The sequence below is a fragment of the Chlorocebus sabaeus genome, chromosome 5, assembly GCF_047675955.1.
Source record: "Chlorocebus sabaeus isolate Y175 chromosome 5, mChlSab1.0.hap1, whole genome shotgun sequence".
Classification (NCBI taxonomy): Eukaryota; Metazoa; Chordata; class Mammalia; order Primates; family Cercopithecidae; genus Chlorocebus; species Chlorocebus sabaeus.
The window spans coordinates 1,742,675-1,762,314 of NC_132908.1; the positions used below are offsets into that span (position 1 = coordinate 1,742,675).

The 19,640-nt window shown below is 58.9% G+C and overlaps 1 protein-coding gene across 3 annotated transcripts in view; it reads left to right on the forward strand.

The window, feature by feature from the left end:
- MAPK8IP3 (mitogen-activated protein kinase 8 interacting protein 3) overlaps positions 1-19,640 on the forward strand; it is a 62,079-nt gene that overhangs the window by 40,205 nt on the left and 2,234 nt on the right. For 2 of the 3 annotated variants that reach the window (XM_007981646.3, XM_007981655.3), the window contains exons 9-29: positions 8,620-8,631; positions 9,498-9,515; positions 10,483-10,540; positions 10,904-11,056; positions 11,767-11,848; positions 13,791-13,921; positions 14,116-14,172; positions 14,277-14,447; positions 15,067-15,193; positions 15,524-15,619; positions 15,710-15,868; positions 16,467-16,632; positions 17,430-17,612; positions 17,690-17,879; positions 17,984-18,103; positions 18,178-18,258; positions 18,358-18,425; positions 18,605-18,753; positions 19,021-19,192; positions 19,263-19,376; positions 19,528-19,566. In XM_007981646.3, coding sequence (XP_007979837.1) covers positions 8,620-8,631; positions 9,498-9,515; positions 10,483-10,540; positions 10,904-11,056; positions 11,767-11,848; positions 13,791-13,921; positions 14,116-14,172; positions 14,277-14,447; positions 15,067-15,193; positions 15,524-15,619; positions 15,710-15,868; positions 16,467-16,632; positions 17,430-17,612; positions 17,690-17,879; positions 17,984-18,103; positions 18,178-18,258; positions 18,358-18,425; positions 18,605-18,753; positions 19,021-19,192; positions 19,263-19,376; positions 19,528-19,566 — 2,346 coding nt within the window. The remainder of the gene's footprint in view (positions 1-8,619; positions 8,632-9,497; positions 9,516-10,482; positions 10,541-10,903; positions 11,057-11,766; positions 11,849-13,790; positions 13,922-14,115; positions 14,173-14,276; positions 14,448-15,066; positions 15,194-15,523; positions 15,620-15,709; positions 15,869-16,466; positions 16,633-17,429; positions 17,613-17,689; positions 17,880-17,983; positions 18,104-18,177; positions 18,259-18,357; positions 18,426-18,604; positions 18,754-19,020; positions 19,193-19,262; positions 19,377-19,527; positions 19,567-19,640) is intronic. The other variant, XM_007981665.3, reaches the window with a different exon arrangement.

Below are 19,640 nucleotides of genomic sequence, written 5' to 3' on the forward strand. Positions count from 1 at the left end.
CATAATTCAGATAATGTGTATTTATTTTATTTTATTTTTTTATTATTTTTATTTTTTGAGACAGAGTCTCGCTCTGTCGCCCAGGCTGGAATGCAGTGGCACGATCTCGGCTCACTGCAACCTCCACCTCCTGGGTTCACGCCATTCTCCTGCCTCAGCCTCCCAAGTATCTGGAATTAGAGACGCCCGCCACCGTGCCCGGATAATTTTTGTATTTTTAGTACAGACAGGGTTTCACAATATTTACCAGGCTGGTCTGGAACTCTTGACCTCAGGTGATCCACCTGCCTCGGGCACCCAAAGTGCTGGGATTACAGGCATGAGCCACCATGCCCGGCCAATAATGTATATTTTTTAGCTGTTTTTTTATTTTTTGAGCAAATGATATATGGTTATAGTAACATTTAAATAATATCAGAAAATGCCAAGAAGAGAGTAAAAACCAGAGGGAATGCCCCCACCACGCTATGATGATTTTTTTTTTTTTTTTTTTTTTGAGACGGAGTCTCATTCTGTGGCCAAGGCTGGAATGCAGTGGCGTGATCTCGGCTCGCTGCAACTTCTACCTCCTGGGTTTAAGCGATTCTCCTGCCTCAGCCTCCTCAGTAGCTGGGATTACAGGCGCCTGCCACCATGCCCAGGTAATTTTTGTATTTTTAGTAGAGACAGGGTTTCACCTTCTTGGTCAGGCTGGTTTCGATCTCCTGACCTCGTGATTGCCCGCCTCAGCCTCCCAAAGTGCTGGGATTACAGGTGTGAGCCACCGCGCCCGGCCAATTGTTGTAATGTCTTGGTGACACCCTACCAGGCACCATGGCCCTCAGACGTAGGACACACATGTACGTGGAACACACAGTGTCAGGCTGCAGCTGCCCTTCTCATTGTGGGCAGTATTCTTATTTCCGTGGGTGGCAGCAGTGACCAGCACGGCCACCGTCAGTCCTTACTGCAGCGTCAAGCTGTCCCTCTGCTAGTGTCCCCATTTGTAGATGAAGAAACTGAAGCCAGGCACGGTGGCTCACACCTGTAATCCCAGCACTTTGGGAGGCCAAGGCAGATGGATCATTTGAGGTCAGGAGTTTGAGACCAGCCTGGCCAACATGGTAAAACCTGTCTCTACTAAAAATACAAAAAAAAAAAAAAATTAGCTGGGCGTGGTGGCGGGCTCCTGTAATCCCAGCTACTTGGGAGGCTGAGGCAGACGAATCGTTTGAACCCAGGAAGCGGAGATTGCAGTGAGCCGAGATCGTGCCATTGCACTCCAGCCTGGGTGACAGAGAGAGGGACTCTGTTTCAAAAAAACACTGAGGTCAGGGAGGGTGAGATGGCGGTGAGAGCTCGGACTTGAACGCAGGGCCAACCCAGACAGGCCCAACCCAGAACAGCAGCCCTAACTCCGAGCCAGGTCTGTGCTATTCGGTAGCTCCAATGAGATGAGATTCCGCACTATGTAATTAATTCCCTTACGGTGTACAGTCCGATGGGTCGTAGCACGCTCGGTGTTTAAAGTCACATCATTTTCACCCCCAAAAGGAAACCCTGTGACTATTAGCAGTCACTTTGTCTCCCCTCCTCCCCAGCCACAGGCAAACACAAATCCACATTCTGTCTCTGTAGATTTGCCTGTTCCAGACATTTCACAGAAATGGGCCTTTTCTGCCTGGCTTCTTTAACCTTGCGTCACATCTTCAAGGTCCATCCCAGCTGCAGTGTGTCAGTGCTTCCTGGCTTTTCACTGCTGAGTAGCGCCCGTCGCATGGACGGACCACACTGTGCTCATCTGTTTGCCCTGATGGGCCCCTGCTTGGTGCTTTCCACGTTGGGGGGCTGTGAATCGTGCTCCAGCCACATTCTGACCCCCGCCCGGCTCCAAGAGATGACCAGGATTGGCAGCTTCCTCACCAGCCAGGGACTCTGTGGCCTGCACATGAGCCCACCGTTTTTGCTGTGGTACCCTGTACTCAGCCCGTGGCCTTTGTGCTGCCTCGCCCTGCTGCACAGCCACCCCCTGCAGCGCCCACCTAGAGGGCACTGGCCAGGAGCCTGCTTTCCCATGAGACCCTGGCGCAGTCCTTTTCTTGTACCACGATGGACGCCGTGAGTCACTGTGCGTTCCACAATGAGGCCGCAAGTCACTGTGTGTTCCATGCTCTCTGTGCACTCTGGGCTCTGCCACCCCACTCTTCAGGGTGCTGGTCGTCTGGGCACCGCCAAGCTCAGGCTGGCGTGAGAGCCTGCTCTTGGGAGTAACAGACCTTTTGGTGCCTTTCCAGAGCCTTAAACATAATGTGTATAAGAAAGGCAGGGAGGCCAGGGGCAGTCACTCACACCTGTAATCCCATAGCTTTGGGAGGCCAAGGCAGGAGAATCACTTGTGCCTAGGAGTTCAAGACCAGCCTGGTCAATATAGCGAGACCCCCGTCTCTACACAACATTTTATAAAAAATTAGGCAGGCATGGTGGTGTGCACCTGTACGTCCCAGCTACTTGGGACGCTGAAGTGGGAAGATGACTTCAGCCTGGGAGGTGGAGGCTGCAGTGAGCTGTGAGCACACCACTGCACTCCAGCCTGGGTGACAGAGTGAGACAGGAAAAGAAAAAGTCAGGCAGTCCTGAGGAGTGGGGACCTCCTGCTGCTGCAATCTGTTGATGGAACATTTTTGAAACAGAGGAGCCTGCTCTCTGGCAACCAGGATGGGCGAACGAGCGGGGAACTGTGCCCTCTGCCCTAATCAACTTGCCCGGGGCCTTGCCCCATGTCCAGCTCAGCTGCAGAAAGGGCACGAACTCCTGAAGACAGCAGGGAAAGGAGTACGCCCTCGTAAGGCTGCCAAGCAGGGGAGAGCCTGGGACCTGCGCAGATCTGGGAAAGAGCGTCATTTCAGAAACACATCGCTTTGCACGTGACGGAAAGTGCCTCTGCCCAAAGTCAGCAGGTGGAGAGCGATGTCCCTCCGTCCAGTGCTTCTGCCCAAAGTCAGCAGATGGAGAGCGATGTCCCTCCATCCAGTGCTTCTGCCCGAAGTCAGCAGGTGGAGAGCGATGTCCCTCCGTCCAGTGCCTCCGTGGCGGCCCTGCGCCTCTCTGAGCATTTTTACTCTGAATTCCTTTGGTGATGGAGAAATGAAAAGAGCCCAGGTTGGGCATCTGTTGTATTCCATCGAATCTGAGACAACACCCATTTTAAGACCTTTTTTTTTTTCCTATATAGGTGGGCTGTTGCTGTTTCCAGGGCTGGTCTCACACTCCTAGGCTCAAGTGATCCTCCCACTTTGGCCTCCTAAATCATGCTGGGATTATAGGTGTGAGCCACTGCACCCAGCCCACATACCATTATTATAATATAATTATTATTTTTTTAAATTTATTTTTATTTTTTTTTTGAGATGGAGTCTGGCTCTGCCACCCAGGCTGGAGTGCAGTGGCCGGATCTCGGCTCACTGCAAGCTCTGCTTCCCGGGTTCACGCCATTCTCCTGCCTCAGCCTCCTGGGTAGCTGGGACCACAGGCGCCCGCCACCTCGCCTGGCTAATTTTTTGTATTTTTTAGTAGAGACGGGGTTTCACCGTGTTGGCCACGATGGTCTCGATCTCCTGACCTTGTGATCCACCCGCCTCAACCTCCCAAAGTGCTGGGATTACAGGTGTGAGCTACCACACCCAGCCCCACATACCATTATTTTAGGAATCTTCAAGAAAGAAAAAAACTGCTGCAAATTAAACTATAATGTGACAGTGATTATTTAAGACCCACTGACATTTCAGAAATGTTAACATAGGAAAAAATGTGTGTCTTAGAATTGGCATAATAGGACCAGCTGGGCGCAGTGGCTCACACCTGTAATCCCAGCACTCTGGGAGGCCGAGGCGGGTGGGTCACGAGGTCGAGGTGGGTGGGAGTTCGAGACCAGCCTGGCCAAGATGGTGAAACCTCATCTCTACTAAAAATACAAAAAAAATAGCCAGGCACTGTGGCAGGCACCTGTAATCCCAGCTACTCGGGAGGCTGAGGCAGGAGAATTGCTTGAACCTAGGAGGCAGAGGTTGCAGTGAACCAAGATCGCACCACTGCACTGCAGCCTGGGCAACAAGTGTGAAACTCTGTCTAAAAAAAAAAAAATGGCGTAATAGGGAGTAAGGGAATTAATACTCACTGAGCACATGGCTGGTGCTGGGAGCTGTACCAGCTATTACCACACTACCTGGTGGGAATTTTACAGCAAATATGCACTGAGGAACTTATTTTTCTGTTTTACAAATGACTAACAATCAGAGAAGTTATACTACGTGCCCTGCATTGCTGAACTGGAATCTGGAATCCGCACAGCTGATCTTTCTCTCCACTCTGCTCTGCTCGGACGAGGCAGCCCTGAGGAGAGATTCCACCGACGTAGTAGCCAGACATAGAAACTGTCCACAAATAGGCCGGGTGCGGTGGCTCACGCCTGTCATCCCAGCACTTTGGGAGGCCAAGGCGGGCAGATCACAAGGTCAGGAGTTCGAGACCACGCTGGCCAACATGGTGAAACCCGTCTCTACTAAAAATACAAAAATTACCTGGGCGTGGTGGCAGGCTCTGTAGTCCCAGCTCCTCAGGAGGCTGAGGCAGGAGAATCGCTTGAACCTGGGAGGTGGAGGTTGCAGTGAGCTGAGATCATGCCACTGCACTCCAGAGCGAGACTCCATCTCAGAAAAAGAAGAAGAAAATATCCACAAATAACCTTGAGAAAAGACAAGCCTGTGTAAGATTCGGAAGCACCATTGAAGGACATAAAAGAAGCCGTATGCACAGAGGGTGATGCCACGTGCCCAGACCCGAAGACACGCCCTGTGAGCTGTTTGCTGACGTCACAGGCAGCCCACCGTTCCCACGGGAATCCATTCATTACCAGTAAAAATACCCCCATGCTTGTTGGAGATTTTTCTGGAACTCTGTGAATGGATCTGAAGTTGATCCAGCAGAGAAAACGTGAGAATATCCCAGAAAATATGGGGAGAGAACAAGCTTGCAGGATTCCACATAAAACTGCGGCAGTTGAGGCAGGCAGCAACAAACCTGCGATACGAGCTCATGAGCTCAGGACCAAGAGCTAAGACAGACCTGGAGCCATGGGGAATCCATCTATGTTTGACAAGTGTGGCATCTCAAACCGTGGCAAACGGGCGGATGAGCCACTAAACATACTGCCTTAGGTGCTGCTTGTGTGAAATGAAGTCTAAGCCTAACCTCCCCGTAAACAGCAGTGATTTCCAGGTGGATTAAAGATCTAAGCACACAATTACGAGGACAACAGAATGGAGCCAGGCGTGCTGGCACCTGTGGTCCCAGCTACTTGGGAGTCTGAGGTGGGAGGATCACGTGAGCCTGGGAGTTCAAGGATATAGTGAGCCATGATTGTGCCACTGTACTCCAGCATGGGGGACACAGCAAGAGCCTGTCTCAGAAAAATAAGAATGCCAACAAAGGATAGTAGAACTGGAAAAGGGGCCGGGTGCAGTGGCTCACGCCCGTAATCCCAGCACTTTGGGAGGCTGAGGCGGTCAAGAGATCCAAACTATCTTGGCCAACATGGTGAAACCCCGTTTCTACTAGAAATTTAAAAAAAAAAAAAAATTAGCTGAGCATGGTGGCAAGTGCCTGTAATCTCAGCTACTCGGGAGGCTGAGGCAGGAGAATTGCATGAACCCAGGTGGCAGAGGTTGCAGTGAGCTGAGATCGCACCACTGCACTCCAGCCTGGGTGACAGAGCAAGACTCTGTCTTAAAAAAAAAAAAAGAAGAAAAGAAAAAATAACTGGAAAAGGATATTGGAGAATATTTTCATAATCTGAGCCCCTCTGTGTGACCAAAGCCATAAAGGAAAATAATGACAACTGTGGCTAATGATGGAGACATCATTAAAATTAAAATAAAGGCCTGCACAGTGATGCACACCTGTAATCCCAGCACTTTGGGAAGCTAAGGCAGGAGGATCACTTGAGCTCAGGAATTCAAGACCAGCCTGGGAAACATAGGGAGATCCCCCCTCTACAAAAACATACAGAAATTAGCCGGGCGTTGTGGTGCACACATGTAGCAGCCACAGACATAGCTGGAGTGAATTTTAGCTCAAGTTGAGTTTCGTGTGTCGCCTGAGAAGCATGCCAACCGCTCAGGAGGCTGAGGCGGGAGGAACGCTTGAGCCCTGGAGACCAATGCTACAGGGAGTCGTGATCGCACCACTGCACTCCAGCCTGGGCAACAGAGCAAGTCCTTGACGATTAAAAAAAGAAAGAAAAGAAGCCAAGTACAATAGGAATTGTCAGAAGATAAAACAGAAAATTTGGCCAGGCATGGTGGCCCACGCCTGTCATCCCAGCACTTTGGGAAGCCGAGGCAGGCGGATCACGAGGTCAAGAGATCGAGACCATCTTGGCCTACATGGTGAAACCCCGTCTCTACTAAAAATACAAAAATTCCCCAGGCATGGCGGTGCATGCCTGTAGTCCCAGCTACTCAGAAGACTAAGGCAGGAGAATCGCTTGAACCCAGGAGGTGGAGGTTGCAGTGAGCTGAGATCACGCCATTGCACTCCAGTCTGGTGAAAGAGTAAGACTCTTTCTCAAAAAAAAAAAGAAAGAAAGAAAAAGGAAATTTACAAGCTATACCAATAAACATCTGAAAAGATGCTCAATTTCAGAAATAATAAAGAAATATAGAGAAAATAAAGAAAACTTTTTCCCTAAAGGATTGAAAATAAGACAATCGAGGCTGTCTAGGGTGCAGCAGGTGCTGCCCCACATGCCAGCCAAAGGCGATGGGTGCAGCCCCACCGAGCACTGGCGGGTGGCAGTGGCGGTGCAGCAGTAGCTGGAGGTGCAGCAGCAGCTGGAGGTGCAGCCTTTGAGGGAGCAGTCGGGCAGTCACAGGGCTGAAAAGTACCTCAAGCCCACACACAGTGACACCACGTCTCGGGGGAGCAGGTGCAGTGACAGATGATGAGATATTCCCATAGAGAAACATGACAGGGCATTAAAAGCAGCCAGGCCAAGGGCGGTGGCTCATGCCTGCCAAGGCAGGTGGATCATTTGAGCTCAGGAGTTCGAGACCAGCCTGGGCTACATAGTGAAACCCCATCTCTACCAAATACTTAGCTGGGCGTGGTGGTGCGCACCTGTGGCCCCAGCTACTTGGGAGGCTCACGGGGAGGGCTGCTTCAGCCTGGGAGGTGGAGGTTGCAGTGAGCCGAGATCGCGCCACTTCACTCCAACGTGAGTGACAGAGCAAGAGCAAGACCCCATCTAAAAAAAAAAAAAAAAAAAGGAACCAGGGTCAGGCACGGTGGCTCACACCTGTAATCCCAGCACTTTGGGAGGCCAAGGTGGGCAGACTGCTTGAGCTCAGGACTTGAAGACCAGCCTGGGCAACATAGTGAGATCTCATTTCTACTTAAAAAAACACACACACACACACACACACACACATACACACACACACACAAAGATTAGCCGGGCGTGGTGGCATGCTCCTGTAGACCCAGCTACTCAGGAGGCTGAGGTGGGAGGACCTCTTGAGCCTGGGAGGTCGACATTGCAGTGAGCTATGATAGTGCCACTGCACTCCAGACTGAGCAACAAAGTGAGACCCCGTCTCAAAAAATAAAGGCAACCGGGAACCTCAGCACAGGAGTGTCCCATGACATTGCTGAGTGGAACGCAGGAAGTCTCCCGGAGAGATGGATAATGTGGTCCCGATTTTGTTCTTTGAAACCTGTTGCTTATCTAGAAGGAAACCTGAGAGGAGAATATTGGCCGTTAGCAGCGGTTGCCCTGAGAAGCCGAGATGAGAGAGAAGGACATCTGCTCTTTGATTGGAAATTGCCTTATTATTGGAATTCCTGTAGCAAACAACCTTTTTGTCATCCAGATCAAGTGACTTTTTCATGCTGTTCTCCTTTCTGTGTGAAACAACCAAGTAGAGCAGAACCGCGTCCTCGCCTCTGCTGGTGTCTCCCGTGCAGGGCGGGGGCCGGGACCCAGTGAGGATGCCTCGCCCGCCTCATGCTCCCCACCCCTCCTCTGCTTTCTGGCGTGTTCTCTCCGCCCTCCACCGTGCGGCCCTTGCTCCCGCTGTCTTCAGTCATCCTTCACCGAGGTCCTGCCCTACCTGGGCTGACCCAGGAGCCCAGGAGTCCAGCTCCAGGCCTGCGTCTGCAGTGTCTCCCGCACCACTCTCTCCCTCGCCCACGCTGGGGGGCTTTTGGAGGCTGGGCACCTGCCACACCCTGCCACACACACACTCCTCTTCACAGGCCTGCATCATGGGGGCTGCAGGGGGCCTGCCCTCCTGATGGGTGACAGGAGCAGAGGGGAGCAGGCTTTAGGGTCAGGGGTCAGCAACGCAGTCCTGGGCTGGACCACGGCGCCTGGGCCCCGTTCCCTGCAGGCTTCTGCCTGGGGGCACAGGGCACCCAGACCTGCTGGAGGCCGCTCCTGTTCTCTCCTGCCCTGCAACATGGGAGTGGCCGAAGCATTGCTGGGTTTTCTGTAATAAGCATTTCTTTATTTTGTTGTGTTCCAGTCACTAATTGACCTTTGTCCCTTCCTCCCCCCGCCTCTTGGTGCCTCACTGGACACGCCAGGGGAGTTCTCAGGTGAGTCTCTCTCTCTTCTGTCTCCGCTCTGTGTGGGGGTGGGAGTGGGTGGACGGGGTACGCCCCGAGCTATCCCGTCACCGTGGCTGTGTGGACTGCCCCCCACGTCGCCGCAGCGCCTGTGCTTCTGCTCGCAGCCACCGCCGCTCGGAAGCTTGTTCAGTTTGCTCCACCAGCCACTTGACAATGACCTGGATATCCAACCCCCCCTGCCTGAGGAGTCCCCCGCGGGCCATTTCTGAAGGCCCTGCAGAGCCCTGAGACACGCACAGCAGTGACGGGACATGGCCAAGGCCAGCTCTGGGGCCTCCCCTACTGTCAGGCACACCCCAGAAGTCAGGGGTCCTTGAGGCCCCTACCAAGCCCAGCCCGGGGCCCCCTCCCCACCTGGGTGGACAGGTTGAGTCCTGCTCTCTGGCCGCACAGCAGGAGGCTCCGAGGCCCCACCCAGAGCGGGGTGGACCACCCAGAGGCTGTCCAGGTACAGCCCCCCAGCCTCCAGGCACAGCCTGTTCCCACGGGGTGCCTTCCGTCCTCAGCCCCACCTGTTCCCACGGGGTGCCTTCCGTCCTCAGCCCCACCCAGCCCAGCATTTGGGGTGAGCTGTTAGCTGCCTGCCCACAGGTGACGTTGGCCTGGTAGTCTTCATGTAACCCCAAGGATAAACTTTCCAGAAGGAGTAGCTGGCTCCATCCCATCTCCTGCCCTCTGACTCCCTCCTGCACCCACCCTAACCCAGCAGACCCAGCTCTGAATTCCTCCCAGCCTGCTGTCCACACGGGCTTAACGCGCTTCTCTTCTCTCCCTTTCTCCCTCTCCTCCCGCCCTGGTTGCCCATCTCCTGTGGGACGGGGACGGCTCCCTAGTGCGCGATGATTTCTTTGGTAAGGCTGAGGCCCCGCTCCAGCGCGCGTTGCTCCTCCACCCCCACATGGTCTCCTGCTTCATGAGCTGTTTGCTTTGTTCTGCATGATGGGGACGGTGTTGGGGCCGCCGGGGTCAGGGGGGCAGCCCTGGGTGAAGCTCGCTCTGTCCAGGCTGCCTCTGGGCTGTGGGAGGTGGCAACTTCCCCCAAGGAACAGACTTGAAGGCCCGAGGAGGGCAGCCCCAGTCTCTCTGAACCCCCACAAGTGCAGGGCAGACCCTGCCTATGGGGAGGAAGGCCCATGTTTGAGGCAAGGGAGGTCATAAGAGAGACAGCAGGCAGGACCCCTGAGCCCAGACACAGAGGCGTGTGATGCTGTCTCATGACTGCGGAGACAGTGGGGGAGTGTGTGGGAGGGCAGGACCTTGGAGTTTCTTTCCATCCTTTTGGGGTTTCTGGGGCATGCTTGCAGGGAGCTCAGTCCAGGTCCACTTGGGGCCTGGTGGTAGAGGAGCCATCAGTCCTGCCAGGGAGCCAGGGAGCCCTGTCCTCAGAGCCGTGCCCCATCGCTGCATCCTAGCTCTGCTGGCCCTGCCATGAGGGCCAGGCCTCTCCTTGCCCACTTGTCCCCTCACCGCAGCTCCAACACCACTCGCCTGAGGGTGGTGGCTCTGAGAGGGCCTGCCTGGTGACGGACCTGCTGGGGGCTCTGAGGTGGCGGCACAGCAGCCATTCAGGGGCCTGCATCCAGCCAGCCGGGCTGTGACATTGATCGGACACAAGAACCACCCCAAGGCCTGGGAGCCTGCTCTGTGTGCAGACTGGGCCCGGCGTGAGCCCCGCCCTTCATGGCCCCTGCTCCCTGCAGATCGGGCGTCACCCCCAGCCAGCTACCCTCTTCAGAAGCGTTGCCCTGAGGCAGGTGCGGCGGCATCAGGGTCCTGTCTTGAAGGACCTAGGTGAAACCTCCACACCTTCTGTTTCAGGAATGGGCAAAGAAGTGGGGAATCTGCTACTGGAAAACTCACAGCTTCTGGAAACCAAGTAAGAGTGCCCATCTCCTGTGTGGTGGGGCTGAGGCAGCCCTCCTCACCAGGGCTGGAGAGTGAGCTGGGCCAGAGGGCGCCTTGGGGAGGACCTGACTCCATCGCCAGCAGCTGTCCGCATCTGGGGCGGGAGGAACTTGGAGCATGGCTCCGCCTGGTTTCTTTAGGAAGCTTATCTCCAGGAGCCTCTAACGAGGGTGACTGTGGAGTTTAGCTCAGATAGGGATACGGTCTCCCATTCCGCCACCTTCTTGACCAGGCTGTGCCTTCTCCAGGGCAGAAGTGCAGGCGCCCCGGGAAGGCCCCTTCACGTACCCGTATGCCGCGCTCGCAGCGCTCCCATCTTTCTGCTTTTTCCAAGAAATGCCTTGAACGTGGTGAAGAATGACCTGATTGCCAAGGTCGACCAGCTGTCCGGGGAGCAGGAGGTGCTGAGGGGCGAGCTAGAGGCTGCCAAGCAGGCCAAAGTCAAGCTGGAAAACCGCATCAAGGAGCTGGAAGAGGAACTGAAAAGGTGAGGGTGGGGCATGGAAAGCTGGTCAGAGGGACCCCGGCCTCAGGGCTCCGGAGTGCCTGCCTCCTCCAGTGCCTGCTCTCCAGCCCCAGTGGCCTTGTGCGCAGCCTGCCTACCCCCAGCTCCAGCTCACAGCCACTCCACCCCAACTAGCCGAGCAGGGCCGTGGTCTCCTCCTGAGCCTTCTACAGCGCACACTGGGCCTGTCTCGTGTGTTCCTTCCCAGCACGGCGCCATGCGGGGCTCAGCTGCAGCTCCCACCATCCCACTCCTCCAGCCCTTTGGTCAGCCAAGGTTTGGCCGCGGTCCCTGGAGAGCTGTATGTTGGGGCTCCAGCCCTTCTCTGATGGGCAGAGGACATGTGGGGGCCCCGAGACCATGCCTCTGCCCAAGAATGGACCCAGATCTGCTCTGGGTTTGCCAAGCCAGGGCCCCTGTGCTTCACCCTCCTCTGCTTTCCCAGGCAGCCAGGATGGAAGGCTGGGCTTCAGGGTACTCGTGCAGCAGTGGCGCAGGGCCACCTGCCCCCAGGGAACCAGCAGAAGCGTTCAGGGCCCTGAATCAGATAGCTGCTGCAGGGGTCCCTGTGGGCAGAGCCCCCAGCCTTGCACAGAGACAAGGACACAAGTTCGGGGCGGGCACTGCCCGCTGTGTGTTCCGGAGGCCCCTGGGAGGCCCTCACCCTCCCTACCTCCTTCCCTTTCCCGCAGAGTGAAGTCTGAGGCCATCATTGCCCGCCGTGAACCCAAAGAAGAGGCGGAGGATGTAAGCAGCTATCTCTGTACAGAATCGGTACATCCACTCTTCACTCTTCACAGGCGGGGCGGTCACCATCCACCAATCACAGGCGGGGCGGTCACCATCCACCAATCACAGGCGGGGCGGCCACCATCCACCATTCACAGGCGGGGCGGCCACCATCCACCATTCACAGGCGGGGCGGCCACCATCCACCATTCACAGGCGGGGCGGCCACCATCCACCATTCACAGGCGGGGCGGCCACCATCCACCATTCACAGGCGGGGCGGCCACCATCCACCAATCACAGGCGGGGCGGCCACCATCCACCAATCACAGGCGGGGCGGCCACCATCCACCATTCACAGGCGGGGCGGCCACCATCCACCATTCACAGGCGGGGCGGCCACCATCCACCAATCACAGGCGGGGCGGCCACCATCCACCATTCACAGGCGGGGCGGCCACCATCCACCATTCACAGGCGGGGCGGCCACCATCCACCAATCACAGGCGGGGCGGCCACCATCCACCAATCACAGGCGGGGCGGCCACCATCCACCATTCACAGGCGGGGCGGCCACCATCCACCAATCACAGGCGGGGTGGTCACCATCCACCATTCACAGGCGGGGCGGTCACCATTCAGCATTCACAGGTGGTACATTTCACTATTCACACACGGTATATCCTACTATTCACACTCAGGGCATGGGCATGGGGGGCAGCTCCCGGGGACTCACTGGCCCTTCTGTCTCTGTACAGAATCAGTATAGCCCACTATTCACATGCAGGGCTGGGGGCACAGGCAGGGGGCCCAGGCAGGCTCCTGGGGACTCGCCTGCTCTTCTGGGCTGACAGCTCTCCCACCCCTCCTGGGTGACACCTGACCCCAACGGCATCATCTGCTGCCCCACTCCCGAGACCACATAGAATCAGAACCAGGCCCTTGGGCAGGACCACAGCCCTGGCAGGATGCCAGGTCACCTGTCAGCACCCAAGTCGTAGTGCATGCCTTTTGTATGGTCACAAGCAGGTCTCCCTGGCTCCGCAGCCTGGCCAGTGCTCCAAGTCAGTCACCTGCTGTCCCCTTTTCAGGACCTACCCCACCCCTGAGGAGCCCAGGAGGCCCTCGGGCAGGCTCTCTGCTGCCTGGGCATTGCCAGCCCTCCCCTTTAGAACCACCACCCCCTCCAGGGGAGAGGCCAGAGGGAGCACTCCCTGTCAGTGGGCCACTGGCCTCCTTCCTTAAGGAGAGCAGGCCCGGCCCCAGGGCGGATGCCGGCCTCACCTGCACTAGCTCAGTCACCTGGGGGCCGTGGTGACGATAAAGTGAGGTTGTATGTCTCGGGCCATCCCGTGCACCCCGCACTCCCCACGGTCTAGGAGAAACACAAGTGGAAGGCGAGTCATGTCCCCCCCACAGCCCCTCCTGCATGAGCCGAGGGTGCCACCGGTCCTGGGCCTCTGCCCCTTGTCACGGCCTGAGGCTGGACGTGCACCTGCAAGCACAGAGTGCTGAGTGCCAGGGGCCCCGTGGGGACTCGCACTTCCTCACTCCCTGGCAGCTCTGCTGAGCAGCCCTGGGTAGGGGAGCAGACCACAGACCCCACGTGGGTCTGTCAGAACCCAAAGTGTTCAGCCGGCTAGACCCTTCCTAGAGTGTCCCATCTACTCATTTCACACTGGAGCAGTCCCACCTGCACCTCACCTGAGGCATTTGGGGCCTCCACAGACATGCAGGGAAAGTCACCCACATCGTGCCTCTCACGCGTGTCATGGCAGCCCTGGCAGGGTCAGGCTGACTCCGGGTTCTCCCCCCTTGCTGACACCCCTCCACACCGCTTCTTGCCTGAGGATCTGCAGGAAATTGGTACTGAGATCCACCTATACCTGGAGGCCACGACCCTGCCCCGGTGGAGGCACCCCAGGAGGAAGCAGGTGTGACCCGGCCTCCAAGGGCTGATTGAGCTTCTGTGCCTCTCTCTCCACAGGACAAAATCCCCATGGCCCAGCGCCGCCGCTTCACGCGGGTAGAGATGGCCCGTGTGCTCATGGAGCGGAACCAGTACAAGGAGCGGCTGATGGAGCTGCAGGAGGCCGTTCGGTGGACCGAGATGATCAGGTGGGAGTTGCGGCCACCCCAGGAAGGGCTGTGGGGTCATCCCTGATGGCAGAACTGTGGCTCCCTCCTCTGCACCTCCCTGTCTTCTGGGGGCACTGAAGTGTGCTGGGTGCTTCCTGGTGGGAGCCCAGAGAGTGCCAGGCAAGGGAGGCGTGAGGGTGCTAGCAGGCTGTTCCCTATGCCCTCCCCCGCAGAGCGTCCCGAGAGCACCCATCTGTCCAGGAGAAGAAGAAGTCCACCATCTGGCAGTTGTAAGCTGGGGGCCCCCAGGGGCTGTGGGCAGCAGCTGCAGGGGAAGGGGCAGGGAAGTTCCCTGGTCCTCTGCCCACCCCTCACCTCCCTGTGCCTCCGGCAGCTTCAGCCGCCTCTTCAGCTCCTCCTCCAGCCCCCCTCCGGCCAAGCGCCCCTACCCCTCGGTGAATATCCACTACAAGTCGCCTACCACGGCCGGCTTCAGCCAGCGCCGCAGCCATGCCATGTGCCCAATCTCGGCGGGCAGCCGGCCCCTGGAATTCTTCCCTGATGAGTGAGTGTCCCATGGTCCCCACTGGTGGCCTGCAGTGGGGTTGGGGAGGCCCTGTCCTGAGGCCCCTCCCCTCCAGGACCTGAAGCGGTACTTTGAGGGCAGCCTCCACCTTGCTGGCCACATGCCAGGGGTCGTGACCTCTCCCTGCACACTGCCTGCCCCTCCCTGCAGCGGGGAGCTGGGCTGCTTTGGCTCCCCAGTGTTTGGTTCAGGATGTCCCTTGGCAGAGGCTGTGCACACCAACAGTCAGGGGGCTGCGCTGGGCTCCACGGTGGCCTCCGCAGCAAGGAGCCATTTCAGACGTATGTGCAGCAAGGAGTCGCTGGCCGCGCCTGTGCCCTGGCGGCACTCCAGGTCCCGGTCTGTGGAGGCCTCAGTGACTGTGGCCAAAGAGCAGCCTCTGGGTCACGCAGGTGCCAGCTGTGGCCTCCAAGCCCAGGGGCATACCCGGTGCTGGGAAGGCCACCCTCCCTAGCTAGGCACTTGGTGGCCGGGAAAAGGCGAGGATGGGCCTCCCTGCCGTGACCTCCCCCAGGGCAACCCTGGGGCACTGTGGGTGCCTGCTGCTCGGCCGCTGCTCACCCTGGACAGACACATCACCCATCATTCTTCCACTCAGCGACTGCACGTCCTCCGCCCGTCGAGAGCAGAAGCGCGAGCAGTACCGCCAGGTGCGTGAGCACGTGCGTAACGACGACGGCCGTCTTCAGGCCTGCGGCTGGAGCCTGCCCGCCAAGTACAAGCAGGTGCGGGCGGGGCGCTTCGGGGACCGGGCGGGGCCCCGCGGGGGCGGGGCGTGAGTAAGGGGCGGGGCTCTGTGGGCGGGGCGAGGGCGGGGAAGTGCCGGGTGTGGGAGGGGACGACGGGCGGGGCAGGGCGGAGCCTGGCAGGTCCTAGTAAGTCTCCTGGGCAGGGGTCTGGAGGGTCGGAGGAGGAGCCTCGCGGCTCCCACGCCCCCACCTGCCTCCAGTCTTGAGGTGGCTCTGCCGCCTGAAGCTGGCAGCTCGGCCTGAGGTTTCTGGAGGGATGGGTAGGAGCCATGGATGGTGCCCATGGCGCCTCCCTGCTCCCTGCAGCTGAGTCCCAACGGGGGCCAGGAGGACACGCGGATGAAGAATGTGCCGGTGCCCGTGTACTGCCGCCCTCTGGTGGAGAAGGACCCCACCATGAAGGTGAGCCGGCAAGGACCCCGTTCAGGCCGGCTGGGCAGGCGGGAGGCTGGGGAGCGCCGGTGACACCCGACCCCGGCCCTGCCCTTGCAGCTGTGGTGTGCTGCGGGCGTCAACCTGAGCGGATGGAGGCCCAATGAGGACGACGGTGGGAATGGAGTCAAGCCAGCGCCAGGCCGCGACCCCCTGACCTGCGACCGCGAAGGAGACGGTGAGCCCAAGAGCGCCCACGGGTCTCCCGAGAAGAAGAAGGTGAGTATGGCGGAGGCCACCGGGCACCCTCCCTGGCTGAGTCTCAGGACAGCTCAGCTGCAGAGCATGCTGGGAGTGAGACACAGGACAGCACCCGGAAGCAGGGCGGCACAGGGGCTCCTGGACTGCGGGAAGCAGTGTCGTCCCTCCCCAGGACTGAGCCGCCTTCTGGGTTTTCAGTAGGAGTCTTGGCCCACGTGGCTGGGAATGGGGCTGGGGTGGGCCCTCTTCCCCTCCCCCTCCCCTCCCACCTCCCTCATCCCCTCCCCCTCCCCTCCTCTCCCTTTCCCTCTCCCCAACCCCCAAGTGGCCTGGAGTGGCAGAGCTTGCTTCCAAGTGGTCGGAGGCTTAGTTTTATGGCCCAGCTTGGGCCTCTTGGAGCTCAGCGACTTCCTCTGTGGAGACGAAACCACGTATGCAAGCGCTTTAGAGTGCAGTCCTGAGTCCGCATTGCTCTGGCCCCGGGAAAGGACAGCCATGTCCCCTCAAGCTACAGTTAAGGCTGGATCCTGACAGATTCTGGGAGTCCCATGGCCCCGTGCTGCTGCCGGGTAGCCTCAAGCTCAGGCTCTGACCTTGATCCCGTGCCCTGAAACAGGCCAAGGAGCTCCCTGAAATGGACGCCACCTCCAGCCGGGTGTGGATCCTGACCAGCACCCTGACCACCAGCAAGGTGGTGATCATCGACGCCAACCAGCCGGGCACCGTGGTGGACCAGTTCACCGTCTGCAACGCGCACGTACTGTGTATCTCCAGCATCCCTGGTGAGCGGCTGGAGTGAGCGTTTCCACTTGGGTGCCACTCCCTTTTACTAGCAAGCTAAGTAAAAGCCCAGCCACACAGCACCCACCTTCTCGGGGTGTCCTGTGGACACGGGAACATGGCAGTGGACAGTGGGAGGGGCGACACCCAGTCAAGTGAGGCCCTGGGCCCTGTTTCTGGGAGGAAGCTCGCAGTGGCCTCGGTCTCTTCCTACCTACTCGGGACCCCACACTCACCTGGTTAGAGGGCGAGGGGTAGGCACGGCCCGCAGCTTGAAGCATCACTCGAGGACCACAGGAAAACATTTCCTCATGCTAAATGTGAAACCTCCAGTTGGGCCGAAATCTCACGGCCTCACCAGGGGCTAAGGGGGTGTGGGCGAGGAGCTTCATGTCACCCCTGTGAGCAGTAACCTTGGTGATGTTCTGGGCCAGCCCCAACACTGGGAGGACGAAGGGGTGCTGAGGGCTCTGCCAGGTCTCTGGTGTGAAACCACAGGGCCGTCTGGGTTCTTGATCCTGTCTGCCACAGGATCACAAGTTGTTTGCTCCCAGGACCAGGCTCTTACTACTCAGCTCCCCTGGCCCAGGGGCCCAGCCAACAGAGCGGGCTTGCTGGAGTCCCAGGCCTCCAGGCAGAGGGTCCTGGGTGGGCTGTGGGTGGAGCCATGTGTGGAAGCTGGGTCTGCTGGGAGAGTGGAAGGCCAGCTCCCGCTCCCTCTGCCCCTGTATGAGTGCTGGGCACACCCTTGCAGTAGTGGGTTCCCCAGCACAGGCTGATGGACCGTCCCTCTCCCCAGCGGCCAGCGACAGCGACTACCCGCCTGGGGAGATGTTCCTGGACAGCGATGTGAACCCAGAGGACCCGGGCGTGGACGGCGTGCTGGCCGGTATCACCCTGGTGGGCTGTGCCACCCGCTGCAATGTGCCACGGAGCAACTGCTCCTCCCGAGGGGACACCCCGGTGCTAGACAAGGGGCAGGGTGAGTCCTGGGCGAGTTTCCCCCATCCCCTCATTCCCACCTTTCTGCCCAGCCCAAGCTCACCTCTCCTAACACAGGGGAGGTGGCCACCATCGCCAACGGGAAGGTCAACCCGTCCCAGTCCACAGAGGAGGCCACAGAGGCTACAGAGGTGCCAGACCCTGGGCCCAGCGAGCCAGAGACAGCCACATTGCGGCCTGGGCCTCTCACAGAGCACGTCTTCACTGACCCGGCCCCCACCCCATCCTCTGGCCCCCAGCCTGGCAGGTGAGCAGGAGCGGAGGGGAGGCTTGCAGAGGTGGGAAGGGCCTAGGGGTCTTGGGGCAGGTGCATGCCCCTTGGCCCCCCTGGAGCCACCGTCCTTCCTGCAGTGAGAATGGGCCAGAGCCTGACAGCAGCAGCACGCAACCAGAGCCGGAGCCCAGCGGGGACCCCACGGGAGCAGGCAGCAGTGCTGCACCCACCATGTGGCTGGGAGCCCAGAACGGCTGGTAGGAAGGGCCCAGGGCAAGGTGGAGGGAGGGTCCTGGGTGAGTCCCTCGCCCATTGCCACTTCTTCCTACAGGCTCTACGTACACTCGGCTGTGGCCAACTGGAAGAAGTGCCTGCACTCCATCAAGCTGAAGGACTCCGTGCTGAGCCTGGTGTGGGTGACCCAGGCTGAGGGCCGGGTGTCACGGGGGAACAGGGCGGAGGGGGCCTGCACAGCCTGGTCCAAACCAGGCTCACCGCATTCCTGTTTCAGGCATGTCAAAGGCCGTGTGCTGGTGGCTCTGGCGGACGGGACCCTGGCCATCTTCCACCGTGGTGAAGGTGGGGCCTGGCAGCACGGGGTGTGTGGGTGGCAGCTGATGGCCCTGGCAGTGTTTAGCCAAGGGACTCCCGGGGTTCTAGGCCTCTCCTTAGCCTGGCAGTGGGTATCTCAACCCCTGATATCCTGAGCAGAGGTGGGGCCCAGCCAGGCCTGAGCAGGTGTTCGGGGCTCCCTCCAGATGGCCAGTGGGATCTGAGCAACTATCACCTAATGGACCTGGGCCACCCGCACCACTCCATCCGCTGCATGGCTGTTGTGTACGACCGCGTGTGGTGTGGCTACAAGAACAAGGTGCACGTCATCCAGCCCAAGACCATGCAGATTGAGGCGAGTGCTGGCCAGGGGCCCCAGGGAGGGGAAGAGGCTCCTGCCAGCCAGCAGCTCTCCGGCACCTTCCATACAGAAGTCCACAAAGCCCTGTGTGGGTCCCATCCTCCCTATACCGCCTATGAGTCAGGCTCGAACAGGCACAAAGCAGGCGCAAAGCAGGAGATCTGAGGGGGCTATAGGTGGCCTTGGGGCTGTGGCAGGTTTGGGGCTCCCCACTTTCTCTCCTCTCCCCAGCCCTGTTGATGGGCAACCATGACTCCACAGAAGTCATTTGACGCCCACCCGCGGCGGGAGAGCCAGGTGCGGCAGCTGGCGTGGATCGGCGATGGCGTATGGGTGTCCATCCGCCTGGACTCCACCCTGCGACTCTACCACGCACACACGCACCAGCACCTACAGGACGTGGACATTGAGCCCTACGTCAGCAAGATGCTGGGTGAGGGGCCATGCCAGGTGGGGCGGCGGGGGGCTCAAGGCCAGCCGCCCTGACCACTCTCTCCCCACAGGCACCGGCAAACTGGGTTTCTCCTTCGTGCGTATCACAGCCCTGCTTGTCGCGGGCAGCCGGCTCTGGGTGGGCACCGGCAACGGAGTGGTCATCTCCATCCCCCTGACAGAGAGTGAGTGGCAGGCACCCCTGCAGGGGCAGTGGTGCTGCCAGAGGTGTCCATGGGTTCCCGGGGGTGGCTCTGCAGGGCCACCTGGGAGGGTGCCTCGCTGCCCCTACACTGACCACTCTCCTCTTCTCCCATGCTCCTCCTGTGTCCCCAGCTGTGGTCCTGCACCGAGGCCAGCTCCTGGGGCTCCGAGGTAAGCCCAGCCACCTCCTGTCCCCCCACAGAGCCTCTCCCACCCTCCATCTGTATGCAGGCTCAGCGCCTCTG